Here is a 22,927-nt window from a genome sequence, read left to right as displayed (position 1 = left end):
AATGATACATACACACGACAAATATAAAGCAATTATCTTTCCTACTTTTTTTTAACAATTTTTTTATACAGCATCCGCTTTTTTTTAACCAAAAAAAAATATAATCACAAGTGTACGTACACACTACTTTGTAATCTCTATTTGACTTTAATATTATTGTTAGGAAAATATGAGATATCAATAGAAGAATAACAATAAGATGAATAAAGAGACCAAGAAAATTACAACTCTATGCAACAAAATTACAAGGACTATAGATTAAATAAAAGTTACAATCCCAAAGCACAAAATACAAATAAAGAGAAAGAAAAGATGAGGACAAAGATACAACTCAAAGCAAATATATACACATAAATGTAAAAGCAAAAAGAGAATATATATATATATATAATAAAGAGATATATATATATATATGAATGATACATAGTATATATATATTAGTGAATATAGAAGAGATATAATATATATATAATAAAGAGAAGAAGAGGCAAAAACAAATAGGAAAAAGAAGATGAAGAAGAACGCAAGTAAGTAAAGGGGGATCACCAAAGGCTTGAACAAGGTTTAAACACCTTTGTCCAAAAAGTTTATTTTCCCCCTATAGAAAACACTTAGGGAATAGAATGGAAATGCTTTTGGAAATAAACAAGCCTCTCAATATTTTCTAGCTTAGTGTTTAGAAGATAGAAAATTGTGTTGTCTACAAGTGAACCAAAGCCCTCTATTTATAGTGTTTTGAGGATCACATTTGAAAATCAAATTCCTTCATCACATGGCTGTTACCAACACATTAATTTGTGTTTGATGGGATGAAAACGTTGGACAAGAGAGCTGGAAACATGCTCAATTAATTTGTATGCGTTTATGAACGTTTTCAAAAATCTGGTTCCAGATGTTCGAAAACAACCATAAAATAACATACAAACAACTATTAAACAACTGTTTCCTGAGAACTCAAAATGTAACTCCTCTCCGAGTTAAATCATTTCTCAACGTCTCAATACCCATTTAAATGATATAATTGAGTATTGTAACAGTTTCTAACAGCTAGAAACTTTTCCCATTAATTCCATAACTCCCATATGTAACAACTCACATAATTACATATTTATCAATTTTTGATCCTTAGGTTACAATCTATTTCAGATTTGTAACTCCTCATTTGTTACAATTTATGTGTATTATTATACTATAATGATCTAATATAACCTCCAACACATAATATATATCAATCTCATATTAATATATAATATGCCACATTTTAATCTTCATTATATATAACAGTTATTGACCAAAAAACTACCCCATACTATGAGGTACAAACGAAGGGTCTTACAGTAAAATTACCCATTATATTTGTTACTTTTATATGCTTGCAGTGATGTAGATATTGGATCTATGTATGTATATATTCTTTATAATTTTTTATGATAAAAATAATTTTTTTTGCAGTCAGATAAAAATAATTTTGATTCAAAACTTTTGTAAAATGATAATAATAAAACTTTGGATGTGTTTGTGCAACAAATATTAGTAGTTTATTTAATTTTTAATTAAAAGAGTGATAAATATTTTTAAAAAATGTGTAGTAAAATTATTTTAGATAGGAGTGCGTCGATACACCCCTTTTAGGGGTGCATTGTAGAATTTTCTTATAACATTGAACTACTAAAAATAGACCATTAAACAAAAAAAAAAAATTACTAAACGAGGCCTAAGAACACTTACAATAGATACTTTAAATAGAGAATTTTAAAATATTTAAAGAATTAAACTGAAAACACGCTATATCAGATGCTCTAAACTCCTTCTCTATTTTAAAGATTCTTTTAAATTTACTATTCATGCTCTATATTTATAGAATATTATTCATTGCAGAGGTACTCTAAAAGCGTAAAAAATCTAAGTGCATGTTTGGCATCATAACTAAAAAATTATTTTTTGTTTTTAAAAACAGAAAATTGTTTTTTTAAAACAATTTGGCTTATTTGGCTTTGTTTTTTGAAAACAGTTTTTAGACAACAAATTTACAAAAAACAAGAATTTTGAAAACAACAAAATGTTGTTTTCTGTTTTAAAAACCAATTCACTTTTGGTCAATATTGTTTTTAAAAAACACTAACCAAACATGATTTGTTTTTAAAAACTTCAAAAACTATTTTTTGTTCTCATTTCTAAAAATAATTTTTTGAAAACAAAAAACAAAAACTATTTTTTGTCATTATAAAGGAAATTGCATTGTATACCTACTTTATTTTACATGTTAATTTTTACATTTATTTTTATATTATTTTAGAGAAACTTAATATAGATAATGTTTCTAGTATATCCCTAAAGTTAATGTGATAGACTTAAGTAGAGGGTGAGGGTATATTAAGCAATCCACTCACAAAAGTAAGTATATTTTAATGAAATATAGTATGAGAGTAATTTTGATCAATAGATAGAAAAAAATATTTCTCAACTTTTCTCAAATTATAAAATGAAATAAATTTGTATTTACTATCAAAAGCCCAAAAAATAGGCCTAAGCCCAAAAAATAGGCCTAAGCCCAAAAAGCCCTGTCTGCCAACCCAAACACCAAACAAAGAGAATTAAATTTGGTATTTCTGCAAGTGAAAATTACACCATATATGGGATTCTATAAAAAAGTTTCATAAATATGGCTTTTTTAACTTTACCACTCTTATATGGCATTTGTCCAAATTTAAAGCTTTTTATGGTATTTTTTTTACCACATTTTTATAAATTTAATTTTTAAATCCCATAAAAGGAATCATCTTAAACCTAAACGCTACTCTCTCTCTCTCTCTCCAATCGGACTGAAACCGAAGGCCACACCACTCAGTAGCTGCCTCTCTCCTTTCTTCTCTCTCTGACCACCGATCAGTGGTAGCTCCGGCGACTAAATCCCTTCTCGAACACTGCCTTTTGCCTTCTCTACAAGTTTTGCCACCACCACCACCATCACCTTAGTTTACAGCAACTGAAGTTTACATCAACTGAAGAGGATCAACAACAGTGTGTTATGCCTTCGAAAAACAACAGTTTATTCCTATTAACCGAAACCACAAAGGTTCGGCCAATTCCATCTCTATTTGCCGATCAACCTAACTTGATTTATATATATTTATTTTTTTTACATAATTTTGGAATATTTGATCTGTAATTTTCATATTGTGTATATAATTATGAAAGAAAGAGAAGAAGAATTTTGTAAAATCTCTGCTTTTATTCTTAATTAATACAGAAATTTATTAAAGCATGATTCCTCCAAATTCAATAATAAATTTTCGAATTCTATAATATGAATCTCAAAGTTATATTTATGTTCTTAGGAATTAATTTATATTCTGTAAATGGTTTAGAAAAATATAAATAATAATTTATTTTTTTATAGGCTCGAAACTGGTTTCACAAATTTTAAAGGTTTTATAATGGGATTGCTTCATTTTATGATTTTTTTTTTATTTTAAGTTTTTTTTTTATTATTTTTTTTTCTAAATTTGAAACTGGTTTTCACATTTATATCATGTTCTTAAATTATTTGTATGTGTTGTTTTCGATTATTTTTGTTAGTGTTTTTTTTTTTAAAAAAAAAAAATTGTTCGAAACTGGTTTACATATTTTGAGAGTTCTGTAATGGGTTTGCTCTATTTTATAATGTTATTACAAATTTTTAATTTTAAGTTACTCTTTTTATTTTTTTTAGATCTAGGTTCGAAACTTACACTTATATTTTATTTTCAAATTATTGGTATGATTATATTTGTGATTAATATTTTTTTTTTTGTATTTTTGTATGTGTTTTTCTTTTTTCATTTTTCATTTAATTGATTGATAAAACTGGTTTCAGTTAACTTTATTATTTAACATTTATTATTTTTATGATTTTTATAGCGTCAAAACTAGTTTTACAGGGTCGAAACTGGTTTCACACGTTTTAACTGTTCTGTGATGGGATTGCTCCATTTTTATGATGTTATTGTATATTTTTTAGTTTGTATAAAATCAGTTTTATTATTGTAAGATATATGAACACCAATTTTTGTTTTATTTTTAATAATCAGTTTCTAACACACATTATTTTATTATTTTTATAACTGGTTTTTTTATTGTTGTTCATAATTGAGTTTTAAGTTTCAATTTTTTATTTGATTATTTCAGGAAACTGGTTTTTATTTGTTTGTTTTTATTTTAGTTGTTTTTACTAATTGGTTTCTCACATTCTACTATTTTTTTTAGTCTTTTATAGTTTTTATTGCATTTTGTCTCTTTAATTTTCTTTTTTTTTTTTATCTTTGATTTTATTTTGTGATTCTCTTTGTTATATTTGTTGCATATTGTATGCTTAAATCAACTCTGGTTTTTGAGCAAGTAAATGAAAAATTAAATGCCAAAATAAAGAATGAAGTTAAAAATTTGGTTATTAGGTATTGATATAAAATTTATCTGTTCGAAACTGGTTTTTAAATTTAGTATCGTTTGTAAAAGTTTAGTTATTAGACATTGTGTATTTTTCATTATGTTATTGATGAAATTATTTTTTTTCTCTTTTAATGAAATAATTAGTTTATCTTAATATTGATAAAACTGGTTTTTAAAGTTAGTATCGTTTTTAGATTATAATTTTTTTCATTATCTTGTTGATGAAACTATTTTTTTATTCTTTTAATAAAATTATTAATTTCTTTCAATGTTGATGAAACTGATTTTTAAAGTTTGTATTATTTTTAGATTATAATTTTTTATATTATTTTTTTTCCAGGATAATGTTGACGAAACTGGTTTTTTTTTGTTGCTGTTAATGAAATAATTAGTTTTTAATAAAAAAAAACAAATAAACAGTAGTTTAAATAAAAAAAATATGTTTAATTTCTGAAAAAAAAAACAGCATCTATATTTGAGATTATTTTTTATTTATTTTAGTGTTTTATATTTTAAAAAGATAAAAAAAAAAAAAATACAAATTTAAAGTTTTTTATGGCATTCCTTATAACTTTTTCCCATATTTGTAAGTTTTTCTTAAAAAATATCATATTTAGTGTAATTAAGTATTTATGCCATATATATCAAAACTTATCTTCATTTTTTCATATTTTTGTAAATAGCCCTTTCTGCAACTCATACCAGTCCACAAAGTCTCCAGCAGCCACGTGGCGAGTCCCTTTTCCTGTCCCACTGCAGGACCCACGGATGCAGCATTTGTCTCCACTTCCAGCTGTTGTTACTAGAATTTCACAACACCAAGAAGTGTAATTTAGTTGGTAAAAGATAGAATTATTTGAAAGATGATAAATGCGAGTATTCAACCTAAAACGGCGAGTACTCAAATAGGAATGCGAGAACAGACAACAAAGCTGGAAAAAATACAGAAGACAATGAAATATAGTGGTTCAGTCAGATTTTGTTCTGCTTAGTCCACTGTAGCAAGGGATTCGTAGGTGCATTTTCACGGTGGATCACCCCTTTATATACAAAGCAGGTGCCCAATCGGTTACATGAGGATCACATTTATTGTTAATCCATTATTTACACATTAAATTGTCATGATTAAACTCAGACAACGTTAACATTAATAAGTATATGACAGTTACTGAACTCATCAACGTATGCGTCCTTCGCATCTGCGAGTTGACCGTTCGTGTTCCGTCTGTTGAGTTCGTAGGGTCGCACGTACGTTTGGAACGTCTGCGTCCTTAGGTGATCGCTCGTTTACAGACGCCGCATGCTGAAGTTGGTAGCATCTGGACATGCGAACTTACATTGGTCCGTTAGAGCTATTGGGTCATTGGGACCAAAACTGCATCATAGGGCATTGGCCTCTATACTAACCGCGGAGGTATAGAGGGAGGCAGTCGCACATGTTCTGACATATGCGAGTTGGGTCTACCCTGTATGATGAGGATTACGGTTATGCGGTGTGAATTAAGTCGCATCCGCGATACCTCGCTGGTTTTATCCTGGGCGAGGTCTAAACTTCGAGAAGCCTCTCCTGGACATTTCAGCCTTCACTGGAAGTCTGGATACACATGTCCTTCAAAGAGGGGTCTGGTCTCGAGTTTCTAGGTGAGAGAAATCTCACTATAACACATGCCCCTAGTTTCGCGATGTGACTTGAGCGGTCACTGAGGGAAACTACTGCTCGAGAGACAGGTGAAAGGTTGTCACGAAGAGGTGACCTTTTGGTTATCCCATCGAGGGTTTCGAAAAATGACGGCTGTAATGATTAATTTTCATTATCTCTAGGATGCCACGTCACGAAACTCTTCGGTTTTCGTGTAGGCGTGGCCATAGCTGGCCGTTAGATTGGGTGACCTTAGGCATTCTGATTGCCACGTGTCACAATCCCAATAAATAAGGGATATGGGTATTTAAACGCTTTGATACAAATCAAATATCCCATTTTTCCCTCCTTTCTCTTAACTCTTCCCCAGTATATACACCCCAGAAAAAAGAAATTCATTCCAACTTTTCTGTCATTTTCCACAGAATTTTCATTCTCAGAAGTGATCGAGAACAACCGCAGGAATCGAAACTAAAGGTTAGCTTCTAAATCCCTGCATTTTCGAGTTTCTGTTTATTTTCGGGGAAAATGTGCTTTCTTTCTGGTTTTGGGTGCTTATGGAAAACTCTTTTAGGAGGGTATGCTAGTGGGTATTTATGTGTTTTGGTTAATGATACTGGGTAATACTCATAGTGTAGGGCCTGTAAATTGACATAACCGCAAAAAACTGATCACTACTGATTCACGCCTTCGAATGTTCGCGGACATTCGGATGAACAATTCGAATACCCGCGAGGGTTCGGTTGAACAACTTGAATAATCGCATGTTTCCAAACTTATCTCTGTTTAACTGTTGATTAGACCTTTTAGGATCTTTTCGTGTCGCGGGCTGAGTGGTAAGAGTATTAACTGCCATTTCAAATGGTGGGTGTGTCACAGTATTCTAATGGCCATATACGCGATTATATGTCCCTTGAGATACTGTGATACGCCCAGCCATTTGTTGACGTGCGTTAATGCTCGAATGATCGTACTTTTTGGTTGGTAGGTTGTCTCGAAACGGTGGGTGTCTCCCAGTAACTTCAGGGTTATGCTCGAAAATGCATACTTCTTGAGTCACTGGGAAACGCCCAGCCGTTTCTGGAGGTATACCGCACAACCGAGGATGCGTGAATTACTCGCCCAAAGATAGTTACATTTCTTCTCGCATATCGATAGAAGGGTCAGTTTTCGCACAGAGTCTGACTTTCTTGCTGAATGCGACTTTTATAGTTTACTACGGGTGAGATCACTTATCTTTATTTTTTCACACATTCATCACGCTGAAAAGATCTTGTATCTTTCAGATGAGCGATCTATCGGATAGCCAGCAGCTCGGATCAGGAGGTCGCGCCTTTGACGGGGAATCGGACCAGGAGAGGGACAGTTTTCTCCCTACGGACATCTCCGAAATGGAGGCTGCGGAGATAGAGTTAGGTCCGATGTCTTCTGTGGAGATCGAGAAGATGGTACAGGAGCTTACTGAACCTGGGGCAATCGATATCCGAGATAGCGAATCCACAGTGTCAGCACGCGACTACCTCATCCGTACGAGGCAGGCTCCTGACATCGAGGTCGAGGAGGTGGAGGAGGGATGGACTACTCCAGCCCGCGAGTCAGGTGGGGAAGAAGAGGAAGCGGAAGGGAGCGGGACGGACTCGGTTGACGACTCCCAACTGAACGAGCCTTTCTCATGCGAAGACCTAGTCTCGAGAGTCGTCAAATCTGACTTCACCACTTTCGTGAGGTTAAATTTGTTGCGGCTTGCGTTTCAAAGTCCCAAACCCTCCCAGAGAGCGCATCTTCCGTTCACCAACCCTGCGATCATCCCCACAGAGGACGTGGTCATCTCAATACCCATTCTTCGATGTGGTGTATCAGTCCCATTTCATCCTTTCGTCGCAGCCATTCTTAGACGCTATGACGTATCGCCTTTTCAGCTAACACCCAACAGTTATCGCACTGTTCTAGCCTTTTATGCGATGTACATGGAGTACGCCCATAGAGCTCCGTCAGTAGAGGAATTTAGTTATTTTTATGACATAAAGAGCGTGGGCCTTCATAACGGCTTCTTTTGCTTTAGTAAATGGGCGACTTCTGAAATCAACGGGGTTGAGGGGATGGTTTCGAACATGGGTGACTGGAAGTCAAAATGGTTTTACGTTTTTAAGGTTCCTGGGATCAGAACCGACTTTAATCGCAGACCCAGTATGTCGCATATTTGTTGACTTAGATAAAGTTTGTTACTCTGTTTTTCGAGATCTTTTGCTAACTCGTTCTTTTGTTGTCATCGCAGATAGACCAGCTCGACCAACGCTTAGCGCTCATAAGAAGGGGGTAGCTGAAATTCTTGGGAGTCTTCCGGTACAAGATCGCGACTGGCGATTGCTGTGTACGACTGCCAAATTGCGAGAACACAAACTGATCCCCGAGAACGCGAGTCTTCAACGGGAGCCAGTATATAAAGAACCATCTGAGAGACAGCAGGAGCGGATAGATAAACGGCTTTCCAAGCAAACTCCTCGAGAAACTTCAGGTAACTCGTCCTTTTGCTATAACGTGATGGGTAGAGTCGTGATTTTTACTTATCTGTCTTTTATGCTTGTAGACATGACTTTCCTGAAGTACGCACAGTCCCGAAGATCAAGCAAAAGGGTGGGACACCGGCATCTTCACCAGTCGTCGCCCAGAAGAGGAAGAGCGATGTGATGACTTCGCTCGCTGCAGATTCCTCCAAGAAGTTGGCCAAGACCACTCAGGATAAGGGGAAGAAGGTTGTCATTGATTCTCCGGTTCGCCCTCGCGACTTCCTGGCCATGCGGGGAAAAATTGCGGCGAGATTCCTTATGAGGAACTTGTTTCTCGATCTACTGAACTGGCCGTACAATCTGTGACCTTGTTTATGAAAGCCGCGGCCACGCCTTCGAAGGAACTTGACTCGCTGAAGAGGCAGAACGCCCATTTTCAAGAAAACATAAAGAGGCTGAAGCAGGAGGTGGCCAAGATGGAGGATCTTCACAAGGAGCTCGAGGAAGTCAACCGGGCCAAAGAACAGTTGGAGCTCGAGCTCAAGAAGTCGCAGGACACAATCGCTGAGATGGCTCGCGACTTGGAGGCTGAGAAAGAGAGTGGGAAAAAAACGGTATGATCGAGCGTGTCCGATTACATTTATACTACTCTCTCCAAGGTCCACGACTTCGACTTCTCGTTGCTTGGAGATGAAGGCTGGCCGAAATGGCTGAAGCCTTTCGCTCGATGTCTCCTACCCGGACTCAAGGCAACCTTCCAGATGAAGTCGAGGGAGTGCAGGCTGAGGAGGTCGAGAATGAAGTTGTGAGCAAGATCGTGGATGAGGCTGCTCCTGATGAGACTACTCCCGCTGCTTGATTATTTTCTATCTTAGTTTCACTCTTTTTTTTTTTTATATATGCGGTACACGGGTACTCGCACTTTTGTACTTAAAGAATTTTATCTTACTTTTTGGACAAATTTCTATCCTCGCGGGGATAGTATGCATTTTAATATTTACGCAGTACATGGGTACTTGCGATTTTATTTTCAACTTTGATCACAACTTGGTGTGACCGCGATTATATATATATATATATATGCGACTTTAATTACAAATTGGTGTAACAAAGTAAAAAAAAACTTAACAGGCACTTTTATTCAAACAATCAGTAATACATGCGGGTATACATGCCCCTATACTTAGGAATTATTTTGAATAATAAATGTCTAAGTATAAGTACTCGAATCAAAGGACGCGAATATTACTGATAATAGAATTTCAAGCTCTCGCTATTCCATGCTCGTGGGATCGCGGTCCCATCGAGTGTTGCGAGTCGATAAGTGGCATCACCAATTTGATCTGTGATCATGTACGGTCCTTCCCAATTGTCTCCGAAGACTCCGTGTGATTGGACTTTGGTGTTTGGCATTACTTTTCTTAGGACCAGGTCCCCTACTCGCAGAGGTTTTATCTTAACTTTCGAGTTAAAGTACCTTGCAGTTCGTTGTTGATAAGCCGCGTTTTGTAGTTGTGCTTTATCACGCTTTTCTTCCAAAAAATCCAGGTAAAGCAACTGATTCTCGTTGTTCTGCGAGACATCCAAAGCATCTCTGCGCAAGGATCCAGCCCCAACCTCTACTGGCAACATGGCCTCGCACCCATAAGAAAGTGAGAAGGGTGTTTCGCCAGTTGTAGATCGAGGGGTTGTGTTGTAAGACCATAAGACTTGCGGTAATTCATCCGGCCATGCCCCTTTGCGATCTTCTAATTTTCCCTTTAGGGTGTGCTTTATTATTTTGTTGACTGCTTCAGTCTGTCCATTACTCTGCGGGTAAGCGACTGCGGAGAAGGCTTTTTTAATCCCCAAATCATCGCATAGCTGCCGCATTTCTTTACGGATCGAAGCTGTTTTCCATTATCTGAAATGAGCGTGTGCGGAATGCCGAAACGGCAGATGATGGAAGTGTAGACGAACTCGCGCAACTTCATTGCGGTGATAGTCGCGAGTGCTTTTGCTTCAGCCCACTTTGTGAAATAGTCAACTGCGACTACAGCGTATTTGACTCCGCCTTTTCCCTTGGGTAACTCGCCAATTAAATCAATTCCCCATATTGCAAAGGGCCAGGGACTCGTGATAGAATGGAGGTTACTCGGAGGCTGGTGCGTGTAGGTGGCTATTCGCTGACATCTATCACACCTTTTTGCAAATGTGAGGGCATCTTGTCGCAATGTTGGCCAGTAATACCCTTGCCGCATGATCTTTAAGGCAAGGGAATTGCCTCCAGTGTGATTGCCACAAATTCCCTCATGTACTTCTCGCAGTATATAACCGCAGTCTTCACCACTGATACACTTGAGAAGTGGTTGACTAAAACTTCTGCGATACAAGCTCTGGTCATATATCACATAGCGGGCTGCTCGTTGTCGCAATTTCCTTGCTTCTATTTTATCATTTGGTAAGACCCCCTTATCGAGGTATGCGATGATAGGACTCATCCAGGTAATTTCCTGAGTGTCATCGATCTCCATGATTGTTTCTCGATCTATGGTTGGATGTGACAATACGTCTACCGGAATTACGTCGAGTAACTCGGCTTCTCTGGTGGAGGCCAGTCGGGCCAGGGCGTCTGCATGGGCATTTTGAGTACGCGGTACTCGAGATATAACTACATGTTTGAATTTCTGCATGATTTCACGGACGATGGCTAAGTATTTAACCAATCTTCCGCCTCTCGCTAAGTATTCTCCACTTACTTGACATACCACGATTTGAGAGTCGCTAAATGCTTGTAGGTATTCGACTTTCATCTCGAGGGCCAATTTCAGACCTGCGATTAAAGCCTCATACTCGGCCTCATTGTTAGATGCAGAGAATTCGAAACGTAGAGCAGCGTGTACCTTGAAATTGTTGGGACTGATTAACAATATCCCACTACCAGAACCTTCATTATTTGAGGCCCCATCGACATATAATGTCCATATGTCTTTGCCTATCATGACGACGTCATTTCCACCGTCTACAACCGCTATCTCTGTTCTTGGTAGCTCAAGTATAAAATCCGCGAGGGCTTGCCCCTTGATCGCAGTTCTTGGTTTATACCTGATATCGAACTGACTCAATTCCACGGCCCACTTTAATATTCTCCCCGACGCCTCTGGCTTCGCTAAAACTTGTCTTAAGGGGAAGTTTGTCAGAACTTCAATGCTGTGAGCCTGGAAATAAGGTCGCAATTTTCTTGACGATATTATTAAGGCAAAGGCTAGTTTCTCCATCTGAGGGTAACGTGTCTCGGCGTCTAGTAATCGCTTACTGACGTAGTACACAGGGTGTTGATGTCCTTGGTCCTCGCGGACAAGTACCGAACTGACCGCATACTCGGAGACGGCTAAATAAATTGACAAGACCTCGCCGGGCAACGGTTTTGATAGAATTGGAGGTTGCCCCAGATGCGTCTTTAACGCCTGAAAAGCCTGCTCGCACTTCTCATCCCATTGGAACCTCTTGTTACCCTTCAAGATCTGAAAAAACTCTTTACACTTGTCAGAGGATCTGGATATGAAGCGGTTTAAAGCCGCGACTTTGCCTGTGAGGCTCTGAACCTCCTTTGGCTTAGTCGGTGATGGCATTTCTACCAACGCTTTAATCTTCGCAGGATTGGCTTCTATTCCTCGTTGATTTACCATAAAACCGAGGAACTTTCCGGAACCCACTCCAAAGACGCATTTTAAAGGGTTTAGACGCATCTTATATCTTCGCAATATGCCGAACATGGCTTGTAGGTGCGTGACATGATCCTTCGCATGTTGCGATTTTACGAGCATATCGTCAACATATACCTCCATTGTCCTTCCAATGAGGTCTGCGAACATCATATTTACTAACCTTTGATAAGTCGCACCTGCGTTTATTAAACCAAAGGGCATTACCTTATAACAGTATAGTCCTCGATCAGTAATGAACGAGGTATGTTCTTGGTCTGGTTCGTACATCGGGATTTGATTATATCCCGAGTATGCATCCATGAAGCTTAAAAGTGCGTGGCCTGCAGTGGCATCGACAAGCTGGTCAATGCTAGGAAGAGGAAAGCTGTCTTTGGGACAGGCTTTGTTCAAATCTGTAAAGTCAACGCAGGTACGCCATGAGCCATTGGGCTTTGGCACAAGTACCGGATTGGCTAACAGTCGGGGGTAAAATGACTCCGTATAAAGCCGCAGTGCAAGGAGGCGGTCAACTTCTTCTTTCGGGCGCTAGGTACCTCGCGGGGTCCATTTTGCGGCGCTTTTGTCGGACACCTCGCACTTCGGGGTCAATGTTCAAGCGATGACACATGACCTGTGGAGATATCCCGACCATATCTGAATGTTTCCAGGCAAAAATATCAAGATTTTGTTTTAGAAAAGTCGTTAATTGTTCTCGCAATTGTTTGTTTAATCTAGAACCAATTTTCAAAACCTTGTTATTGTCTATAGGATCTATAGGTACCTCGATTGTATCTTCCGCGGCTTGGGCTGCGGCCGTGTGATCAAGGATTCTCGGATCCAAGTCTGGTTTGTCTATATGCGGTACCTCTTCGATCCGAAGGATTTCCTGGCGAGGTGGTGGTGTGTCCAAAAGGTGGATAACGTTCACCGTCCTTTTTTCTGCGAGCTTTACAGCTGCGTTGTAACATTCTCGCGAGTCAGATTGGACTCCCCTCACTGATCCTACTCCAGAAGGAGTGGGGAACTTCATTGTTAGATGGTAGATCGAAGTTACGATCTTCATCTCCTTTAGAATCGGCCGTCCAATCACGGCGTTGTACGCCGAATATTGATCAATTACTGCGAAGTCGGCCATCGACTTGGCAGTTATCGGGGCAGTTCCCAAAGTGATTGGGAGTTTGATCATCCCTTTTATAGCTATGACATCTCCCGTGAAGCCATAGATGCTCGATGTCATGGGCCGCAAATCTTTTTCTTGTAGCCCCATTTGTTTGAAAGCTTGGAAGTTCAGTAAATTTACCGAGCTTCCATTGTCGACCAATATGCGATGGACGTTATCTCCACCTATATTGGCAATTATCACAAGTGCGTCAGAATGCGGGTGGTGGACCCATCTCGCATCGCTCTCCATGAAGACAATGTCCTCGCAGTCTCTCTTGAAGAGCTTCTCTGGCCGTTCACCAAGATTGTTCACATTGGTAAGCGGCTTTTCCTTGGCTTCTCTGGCATACCGTTCTTGGGATTTGCGAGAGTCGCCCGCGATGTGTGGTCCTCCGATTATAGTCAAGATATTGCGAGGTGCTCTAGAGCCACTCGCATTCTGATTTTCTTCTTTGTCATCCGCTCGGGGATGACTTTCCTCGTTTCTTCTATACTTATCGAATTTTCCCCGTCTGATTAATTCTTCAATCTCGTCCTGTAAGACCCAACATTCAAGGGTAGTGTGACCGATATCCTTGTGGTACTTACAAAACTTCTTGGGGTCTCTTCGGTCGCGATTTCCCCTGATGGGGGGCGGCTTCTTGAAGACGCCGTTCCTTTCCTCAACCGCATAGATGTGGTCTCGAGGGACGGCGAGTTCAGTATAGTTGACGAAGCGAGGTCCTCCTTTTCTTTTGGGCGAGGACTCCTTTTTAGGAGGCGACTTGGCCAACTTCGGGCTCCGCGGTTTGCGTGGACTGCGTCTTCTGGGGCTTCGGCCCCTGGAATTCTTTCCCCGCGGACTGCGGGATCGCGACCGCGGTACGGGTGATCGCCTCTTGTTCTTGCCCTTTTCCAATTCCGCCAGGGAGTTCTCGATTCTCTTATGAGGTTCGGCCATGGCGAAGAATTCTACCAAGGATTCGACGCCTTCGAGCTGCGGCTCTTTCCGAAGTCGGTTCTTGGCAGGACACCTGTTATTAACATGCAAACAAGCGAAGACTCGGGAGCCTTCTCAACTTTTGTTACCTCAGCGTTAAAACGCTTGAAATAGTCTGCAAAGACTCACCAGATTCTTGCTTGATGTTCGCCAAAGTCGTATAGGGTGGCCTATACGTCATCGTGGCCTGGAAGTGTGTGAGAAATAGATCGACGAAGTTCTCCCATGTCGATATCGATGCCTCTGGCAATTGGGTGAACCAATCATGGGCATTCTCTTCAAGCGTAGCCGCGAGAATGCGACACTTCGCGAGTTGCGGCACCTGGTCCACTTCCATTATGGTGTTAAATTTCTCTAGGTAGTCTAACGGGTTAGATGTACCTTTATACTTGAGGGATTCAGATAAACGGAATCCCTTTGGAAGTTGGGCCTGTCGCACTTCTGCGGTAAACGGCGAGGTGCCGTGCAGCTTGTATACGGGCTTACGCTGCTGTTCGAGCATTTTCAAAGCTTGCAGAAGCATACTTTGATCGATTCCTCCTGTCGCAGGAGGTGGAGTCGCTACAACAGTGGGGCTCGCAGCCACTGCGGCAAGGTTTGAAGGGATGTTAATCCCTGTGGTCGCGATCGGCGCGATAGGCGGGTTGGCAACTGCGTTAACACCCTGATCGCCCATATGGGGATCATGGAGTGTCTCCGTGTTGCGCGGGCCGCGGGAGCGCGCCCTAAAGACTGCATTGAGATGATCACGCAGATCACCTCGGTGTACACGGTAGCGTCCTCCCTGCTGTGTTTGCACAGAGCCAGACCTCGTATATCTGCTTGGAGTGCGGTTATGCGAGGATGAAGAGGCTGATTCTGCGTCGTTATCTCGAAGATGACGACTGCGAGGGTTGCGGCGCTCGGGATCCTCGTCGGTTCGCGTGCTCTGGTTAGGCAACCTTGCATATTGGTCTCTCGACGTCGGGTGATTCAAATCCAAGATTTCAGGATCAGTTCTTCGCTCCCTGCGTACACGGTTAGTTTGACGTCGAGCTGACCGAGGGTTTTCATTATGAACGGCGGGGACCCGAGGAGGGTGTCGAGCGCGACTCGTCCGTCTACCTCGGCTTGTAGTGCTCGCGGGCGATCCTGGATTGCAGCGTATTGATCAGTCGTGAGCTGGACCATTCCTTCGGACACGACCGCCGGGGTGACAGGGGGAAAGTGCATGGTTGCTGGCGGTGTGGATGTGCCTCCGGCTTGAGGAGCAGTTGTTTCTGGGAACAGGTTGAGTGGTCTGATGTTGCTCCTCCCTACCCCGCCGTTGATGACGTCTACAGGCGGCACTCCGGTTCCAGGCAATGGCACGTTCATCGTTCCAATGTTGATGGATTCATTGTTAGCTCTGTTAGCGTGATTTCCAGCCATGTTGAGTGATGTTCTTTGAGGTAAATAAAATCTTACAATCGAATTCCCACAGACGGCGCCAAATGTTGTTACTAGAATTTCACAACACCAAGAAGTGTAATTTAGTTGGTAAAAGATAGAATTATTTGAAAGATGATAAATGCGAGTATTCAACCTAAAACGGCGAGTACTCAAATAGGAATGCGAGAACAGACAACAAAGCTGGAAAAAATACAGAAGACAATGAAATATAGTGGTTCAGTCAGATTTTGTTCTGCTTAGTCCACTGTAGCAAGGGATTCGTAGGTGCATTTTCACGGTGGATCACCCCTTTATATACAAAGCAGGTGCCCAATCGGTTACATGAGGATCACATTTATTGTTAATCCATTATTTACACATTAAATTGTCATGATTAAACTCAGACAACGTTAACATTAATAAGTATATGACAGTTACTGAACTCATCAACGTATGCGTCCTTCGCATCTGCGAGTTGACCGTTCGTGTTCCGTCTGTTGAGTTCGTAGGGTCGCACGTACGTTTGGAACGTCTGCGTCCTTAGGTGATCGCTCGTTTACAGACGCCGCATGCTGAAGTTGGTAGCATCTGGACATGCGAACTTACATTGGTCCGTTAGAGCTATTGGGTCATTGGGACCAAAACTGCATCATAGGGCATTGGCCTCTATACTAACCGCGGAGGTATAGAGGGAGGCAGTCGCACATGTTCTGACATATGCGAGTTGGGTCTACCCTGTATGATGAGGATTACGGTTATGCGGTGTGAATTAAGTCGCATCCGCGATACCTCGCTGGTTTTATCCTGGGCGAGGTCTAAACTTCGAGAAGCCTCTCCTGGACATTTCAGCCTTCACTGGAAGTCTGGATACACATGTCCTTCAAAGAGGGGTCTGGTCTCGAGTTTCTAGGTGAGAGAAATCTCACTATAACACCAGCGCCTCTCCACTTGCATGATATAATCTTCTACAAGTTGATCAACAAAAATTCATTTACAATTAATCTACTTTAATTTTTTATTGGTCTATTTTATTTGGGATATTGGCGGCTAAACCCCCCAAACTTTTGGGTTTGTGACAGTTAACCACCAAAACTCAAATTTTGGCGGCTAAACTACCTGAACTCCACTTCCGTTTTGGTCCGCACTATTCCGTCACTTTGGCTCCGTTTAATGGTAAAAATGGCTTACGTGGCACAATCCTTGTCAGCAACTCATGCCACATTGGCATTAAGTCATACCCAGAATAAATTTAAAACAATATGACATAAGAAATTTAAAACTTAATTAAAAAATTAAATTAAAAGAATAAATTTAATTAAAACAGAACTATACCCAGAAAAAAAAAACAAAATTAAAAACCCAGAACAAAATTTAAATAAAAGAAAACTAAAAAATAAAAGGGAAATAAAATCAAAACAAAATTAAAAGTGGACAGAACCACACTTACACTTAACCCCTTGTCCATTCGAACCCCTAACACAAAAAACCTCACCATCTCTTCCACCATTGTCGTCTGCAACAGTGGAAACCCACACCCAGCCCCGAAGTAAGAAAACCCAGCCCCGAAGTAAGAAAACCCACCCCATTCAGGCGACGGTGTAAGGAGGCGAAACAGCAACAATGACATACCGTAGGCGCGGTTCGCACGATCCCCCACCTGGTAAGATTTCTAAACTTTTAAAATTTTAGGGTTTATGTTGAGTGTTTCTGGTTCACGTGTCGTTGAGCAGGGAAAATGGGTTTTTATAATGGGTTGGGATTAGGTTGTTAGGTCAAATAGTTAGATGGGTATTAAAGTGGCTTTGAATATTGAGTAAAAAACAAAGGTCTGAGGAAAAGAAGAATCTTTTCTCACTGTCGAGGGTTTTGTCTTGATCAGTGGGGTATCTTGATCAGTGGGGTATCTTGATCAGTGGGGTATATGCTTTTGATATTTCACGTGGTTTACAGTTGACCAAAAGGAAATGGTTTGCACATGTGGGGTGCGTTTTGGTTTTTGTCTTTTTGTGCAGGGGCTAATTGTTTGGGGGGTTTAGCGCACTTTGTTAACTTAACTTCCAATGTTTAGTTTAGGCTTTGTGCAGGGGCTATTTGTTGGTTTTGGTTTTTGTCTTTGTATTTCTGGTTCACTATAGCTTGTTGTGATTGTGGCAGTGAATGAAGAGGGTGAATTCACAGTGAAGCTTATACATGGGGGTTTATGGTTTTCCCCATTTGGAAATAGAAGATATGAGGGAGGGTGTTGGGAGTATTTTGATCACTGTAAAATTGAAGGTTTTACTAGACATGATTTGGAGGACATGGCAAGAAGCCTTGAATATAGGTTTCCTTTTGGTTTCCTGTACAAGCCCCATGGGAAGCATTTAAACATGGGTTTCATGGTTGTAAACAATGCTTCAATTCAGCTCATGTTGGAGGATTTGACAGGTACAATTTTAAACTTTTTTGTTTGTACATATGTTAGTTGTTTGATGTCATAGGTTTTATTGTTGTCAAAGTTGATGAGTTATGGTTGTTGTTGTTCTTTTTGGCAGCTAGAAATAATGCAGAGGCTAATGTGTATCTGGTGCTACCAGATCCACAGTTAGCAGTGGAATGGGAGGAGGATGCTGAAGCTATTAAGATGCAGGAACCACAACAGTCTTCAAAAGTGGAGAAATGTAAAATTGAGGAGAGTTTGCACTGAAGGGTGTACTGTTGTTGCTGATGTTGTTGTGAATCCCCCAGGGCATGTCAATGTAGATGACAAATTTTACAATTTCTTTGTCCACTGGGGTGAATTTTTGGCAGCAGTTGCAACAGAGGAGGTGATTTCAGAAGAATTGCAAGAAGCAATTGAGATTAGTTCATCATCTGATGATTCAATTGAGGTGGCCTCAAATGAAGTGGACTCAATTGAGGTGGACTCAAATGAGGTTGAAGAGGACTTTGATTATTTCAATCCTCCAGAGATGGAGGATTATATGGCCTGGGCAGAGGACTTGTCAGAAGGTGAAGGCAGTGATAGCCATCAAGCATCTGATCTCACCAAGGAACAGGTAACTTTGATTGAGTTAAAATTTTCACTTAGTATTTCTGAGTTTTGAATTAGATTTGGGGTTGTGTTAGTGATATTGATTGTTGTGAACATGACAGGAACCTCCAAAGGAATCTGATGCTCATGCAGAGCCAGATGCTCCTAAGTCCCCTGAGGTTGTGCTCACTGGATTCAATGAAGTTGCAGAGCCAGATGCACCTAATTCCCCTGAGGTTGTGGTCACTGGAGTTAATGAAGTTGCAGAAGAAACTCCAAGGTCTAAGAGATTGAGACTTAGGAGGATGAGGAAAGCTCCATCCCAACCCCAAACAGAACCACAGCCCCAATCACAACCCCAAACACAAGAACCTACTACCCCCCCTGTTGCAGATGCTGCTCATGACACTTTGCCTGAAACACAGCCTGACCCAAACACTGATTTTGAGATGGATTATCTTTCTCAACCCCTGCCTGAAACACAGCCCCAAACCCAACCCCAAACACAAACCCAAACAGAACCACAGACCCAAACCCAACCCCAAACAGAACCACAGCCCCAATCATTGCCCCAATCCCAACCCCAAACAGAACCACAACCCCAAAGACAAACAACTGATGCTGACTTTGAATTTATAGAAGAAGAGTTCAATCCAGCCACACAAGGGGAAGTGGAAAGGGAACATGTTGGGACATCAGATCCAAACAGATGGTGGAACCAGGCAAGTGAGAATCCTGTTGGCAATGATGATGGCAATGATGGGTTAGATTCAGGAGATGAACTACACAGTGTTCACAGTGATGATGAAGAAGGTGATCATACCTCGAGGTTGGAGTTCAATCCCCAAACCAAGAAAGATGACTTCAAGTTTGAGTTGAACATGGAGTTTGGTAGTATCGAAATATTGAGGGCTGCACTGAAGGAGCATTTCATACATACAGATAGGGAATATATTCTAATTCACAATGATAGAGCTAAGTTCAGAGCTAAGTGCAGTGCAGAGGGGTGCCCATGGGTTCTACATGCACATGTCCAACCAGATGGAATGACATTCAAGATCACTACAATAACTGAAGGAGGGCACCAATGTGGCATGGTCTTGGAGAACAGGTACTTTTGCTGTTCAATGTTATTGATTGGATACAAGGACACTCACCATGATGAGTGATAGGCAAAAGGGTCTTCAAAATGCTGTTGAGTCTATTTTCAACAGCCCTGACACAAGATTCTGTGTTAGGCACATGTACTGCAACTTCAAGAAAGACTTCCCTGGCCTATTACTGAAGCAACTTGTGTGGGCAGCTGCTAGATCAACAATTCCTGCTCATTTTGACCAGAGGATGAAAGAAATCAAGGATATAAATGAAGGAGCTTACAATTGGTTAGCAGCCAAACAAAAGTCAGAGTGGACAAAGGCATACTTCAAGGAAGGTGTTAAATGTGACATGTTATTGAACAACATGTGTGAAAGCTTCAATATGGCCATTATGGATGGAAGGGACAAGCCCATTGTCACACTGTTGGAGACAATCAGAGGTTGGTTAATGTCTACTTTCACAAAGAGAAGGGAAGGCATACAAAAGTGGAAGCATGGAGTGCACAACAACATAGCAAAGCTTGTAGCAAAAAATGCTGAAATTGGTAGGAAGTGCTCTGTCACAAGAGCAAATGCTGTTTTATTTGAAGTTAAAATGTCAGAAGCTGGTGCCTTTATGGTTGATCTGGACAAACATGAGTGCACATGCAGAAGGTTCCAGCTCACTGGAATTCCTTGTGGTCATGCCTTGGCAGCCATTTGGTTTTGTGGCCATAATGAATGGGGTTACATACATAGGTACTACAAACCTGAAGCTTATGCAGCAGCATATGCAGGCACAATTTCCCCCATGCCTAGCCCTGACAAGTGGCCAAACAAGGGCCTTAACCCTATATTCCCTCCCTGTGAGCATAACCTTCCTGGCAGGCCAAAAAAGAAAAGGAGAAGGGGTGCTGATGAAAAAGATCCACCTGCAGCTGCCACAGTTAGAAAAGCCAGCAGAGTTGGAACTGTCATGCATTGTTCTAAATGCAGAAAATCTGGACACACAGCCCCAAGATGCAAGGAACCTGTACCAAATGTGCCAAACGAGGTATGATTAAGTTTTAATTGCCAATTTATTTGACTTTTACATTTCTATTGTGTTTTGACATTGTTTATATGTCCATTGTAGGCTCCAAAGAATAAAGGAGGTAGGCCACCAATTCAAAATCCATCTGCTGCAACACTCAAGAGGAGGAAGAGAAGGGACAAACAACTTGCAAAAGAGGCTAGGAAGAGGGGTGAAGGTTCAAGTTCCCAGCCTCGGGGTTGATTGTCGTTTAGAATTGTAACATTATAATTTACATTAAACTATTGTCACAGAAACTAGTTTTAGATACCTTTTGGATATTTCTTGTATAGGTGCATTTTGGTGATCTTTTGATCAATGTGAATTGTATAGGTGCATTTTGGTAATATTTTGATCAATGCACCAAGCACAACAACAGTATATTTTGCTAATGTATAGGTGCCTTTTGGATCTGAACAGGTCAATGCACCAACCAAATGAATAGAAATTTTATTTTGCAAAAGTTTCAATGTTCATTTAAATTGCCAAGTTTTACATTACATTCTAATACTGCATTAGCAACCAAAAGATATCATTACATCCTTAAATAACATTCCAACATTATCCTTAAAAACATTACATTTTGGGGTTAACTGTTACAAATATAAAAGTTAAGGTGGTTTTGCCTAACAATATTTCCATACATTAAACAACATTCAGAACATTAACCAAAACAGAACAATGGCAACAACAACACTTATGACTAAGATTCCACTGGTGCAAATCTTCTCTTTTGGGTCTTCAACACTTGTACTGCTACTTCCATTGAAACTCTCCATGCAAGCAGTCTTTCCCATACTGTTAACCAATGAGTGCTCATCAACCTGAACCCCCTTGTTCAAGGCCTTCAGTATTGAAGATTGCTCACAGTTATTTTCCACACTGTTCAGATAATTATATGCATCAACATTTGATGTTGAAATGTCTGAAATTTCTCCCTCAAGCCTTCTAATTTTACGCAGCAGCCCAGGAACCACCTCCGATGCCCTTTCACACATTGGTGGGTCGATCCACTCCCAAAAATAACAACCACCAACCAGCTGTTGAAAAAAAACACCATTACTGCAGAATCAGACGAGGTCTCGAGCAAACCAATCACGGAAACACAGAAAAAATTAAAAAAATACAACTCACCCTATAACGTCGACACATCCCGAATCTCCTTCCTGGGTTTGCATCTGTCCACGAGGTTTTGATCACTACAGGTTGTGCACAAGAGCACTTCGGATGCGAAACCCTCTTCATTTTCTTCTTCGACTGTGGCTGAATGAAGGGAAGGGAAGAACGGGGGAGGTCGGTTCAGTCGTGCAGGTGAGGGATTTTAATTTAGGGTTTTTTTTTTTTTGATGGGTTATTTCTGTTTTTAATTTAAATTCTGATTTTAATTAAATTTTTTAATTTTCTGATTAAGTTTTAATTTTATTTTAGGAAGGTGGCATGATTTAATGCCAATGTGGCATGAGTTGCTGACAAGGATTGTGCCACGTAAGCCATTTTTACCATTAAACGGAGCCAAAGTGACGGAATAGTGCGGACCAAAACGGAAGTGGAGTTCAGGTAGTTTAGCCGCCAAAATTTGAGTTTTGGTGGTTAACTGTCACAAACCCAAAAGTTTGGGGGGTTTAGCCGCCAATATCCCATTTTATTTTCTTATGCGGACAAAACAAAAAAATCCTACTATAGAATCCTCCAATATATAGATTAGATTTTGAAAAGCAACATAGATGGTAGGCCATTAATGAAAAAAAAAATTATATATATTATATAATGAAAGAATCATTGTATACATAAAATTAAGGGAGCCAGAGCCAATCATATAATATGGCACCGCTCTTGATCTAACACCACTGAGGTAATTAACTACCGATTCCCTATAATTTTTATTAAAAGTAAAATAAGTTTCTCAAGTGTACTAGGCAGTAAACACCATAAGTACCCTTTAACATCTCTCTTACC

General features: G+C 40.0%; 4 protein-coding genes across 4 annotated transcripts; 3 read left to right on the top strand and 1 right to left on the bottom strand.

Annotated features, from left to right (window-relative positions):
- Positions 1-16,850: 16,850 nt before the first annotated feature.
- On the top strand, positions 16,851-18,455 carry LOC115710508 (uncharacterized). The gene is made up of 2 exons (XM_061107924.1): positions 16,851-17,470; positions 17,965-18,455. The coding sequence occupies exons 1-2, from the start codon at positions 17,431-17,433 to the stop codon at positions 18,288-18,290; spliced, it is 366 nt and encodes a 121-aa protein (XP_060963907.1). The 5' UTR covers positions 16,851-17,430; the 3' UTR covers positions 18,291-18,455.
- Positions 18,417-19,873, top strand: LOC115723808 (uncharacterized). Its single transcript, XM_061107714.1, has 3 exons — positions 18,417-18,848; positions 18,946-19,714; positions 19,797-19,873. The coding sequence occupies exons 1-3, from the start codon at positions 18,417-18,419 to the stop codon at positions 19,871-19,873; spliced, it is 1,278 nt and encodes a 425-aa protein (XP_060963697.1).
- Positions 19,874-19,973: 100 nt separating this feature from the next.
- On the top strand, positions 19,974-21,434 carry LOC115710506 (uncharacterized). The gene is made up of 2 exons (XM_061107942.1): positions 19,974-20,953; positions 21,035-21,434. Exons 1-2 carry the CDS (start codon positions 19,982-19,984, stop codon positions 21,173-21,175), a joined length of 1,113 nt encoding a protein of 370 aa, XP_060963925.1. The 5' UTR covers positions 19,974-19,981; the 3' UTR covers positions 21,176-21,434.
- An 84-nt stretch (positions 21,435-21,518) lies between these two features.
- Positions 21,519-22,310, bottom strand: LOC115708903 (uncharacterized). The gene is made up of 2 exons (XM_030636927.2): positions 22,106-22,310; positions 21,519-22,011 (listed from the first exon to the last, which is right to left on the bottom strand). The coding sequence occupies exons 1-2, from the start codon at positions 22,214-22,216 to the stop codon at positions 21,628-21,630; spliced, it is 495 nt and encodes a 164-aa protein (XP_030492787.1). The 5' UTR covers positions 22,217-22,310; the 3' UTR covers positions 21,519-21,627.
- Between the last annotated feature and the right edge of the window lie 617 nt (positions 22,311-22,927).

The sequence above is a fragment of the Cannabis sativa genome, unplaced genomic scaffold (assembly GCF_029168945.1).
Source record: "Cannabis sativa cultivar Pink pepper isolate KNU-18-1 unplaced genomic scaffold, ASM2916894v1 Contig3, whole genome shotgun sequence".
Taxonomy (NCBI): domain Eukaryota; kingdom Viridiplantae; phylum Streptophyta; class Magnoliopsida; order Rosales; family Cannabaceae; genus Cannabis; species Cannabis sativa.
Note: the sequence above shows the minus strand (reverse complement) of the source record. Positions and strands in the feature narration are given on the sequence as shown.

What these genes read in the sequence shown, in the direction of transcription:
- LOC115710508 (XM_061107924.1), top strand. Translation starts at nt 17,431, where the DNA reads ATGACATACCGTAGGCGCGGTTCGCACGATCCCCCACCTG. An exon ending in TTCGCACGATCCCCCACCTG is followed by an intron (nt 17,471 to 17,964) that starts GTAAGATTTCTA and finishes TGATTGTGGCAG; the next exon opens with TGAATGAAGAGGGTGAATTC.
- LOC115723808 (XM_061107714.1), top strand. Translation starts at nt 18,417, where the DNA reads ATGCTGAAGCTATTAAGATGCAGGAACCACAACAGTCTTCAAAAGTGG. An exon ending in CTGATCTCACCAAGGAACAG is followed by an intron (nt 18,849 to 18,945) that starts GTAACTTTGATT and finishes TGAACATGACAG; the next exon opens with GAACCTCCAAAGGAATCTGA. An exon ending in TGAGTTGAACATGGAGTTTG is followed by an intron (nt 19,715 to 19,796) that starts GTAGTATCGAAA and finishes TCACAATGATAG; the next exon opens with AGCTAAGTTCAGAGCTAAGT.
- LOC115708903 (XM_030636927.2), bottom strand. Translation starts at nt 22,216, where the DNA reads ATGAAGAGGGTTTCGCATCCGAAGTGCTCTTGTGCACAACCTGTAGTG. An exon ending in GGATGTGTCGACGTTATAGG is followed by an intron (nt 22,012 to 22,105) that starts GTGAGTTGTATT and finishes TTTTTTCAACAG; the next exon opens with CTGGTTGGTGGTTGTTATTT.
- LOC115710506 (XM_061107942.1), top strand. Translation starts at nt 19,982, where the DNA reads ATGATGAGTGATAGGCAAAAGGGTCTTCAAAATGCTGTTGAGTCTATT. An exon ending in TACCAAATGTGCCAAACGAG is followed by an intron (nt 20,954 to 21,034) that starts GTATGATTAAGT and finishes TGTCCATTGTAG; the next exon opens with GCTCCAAAGAATAAAGGAGG.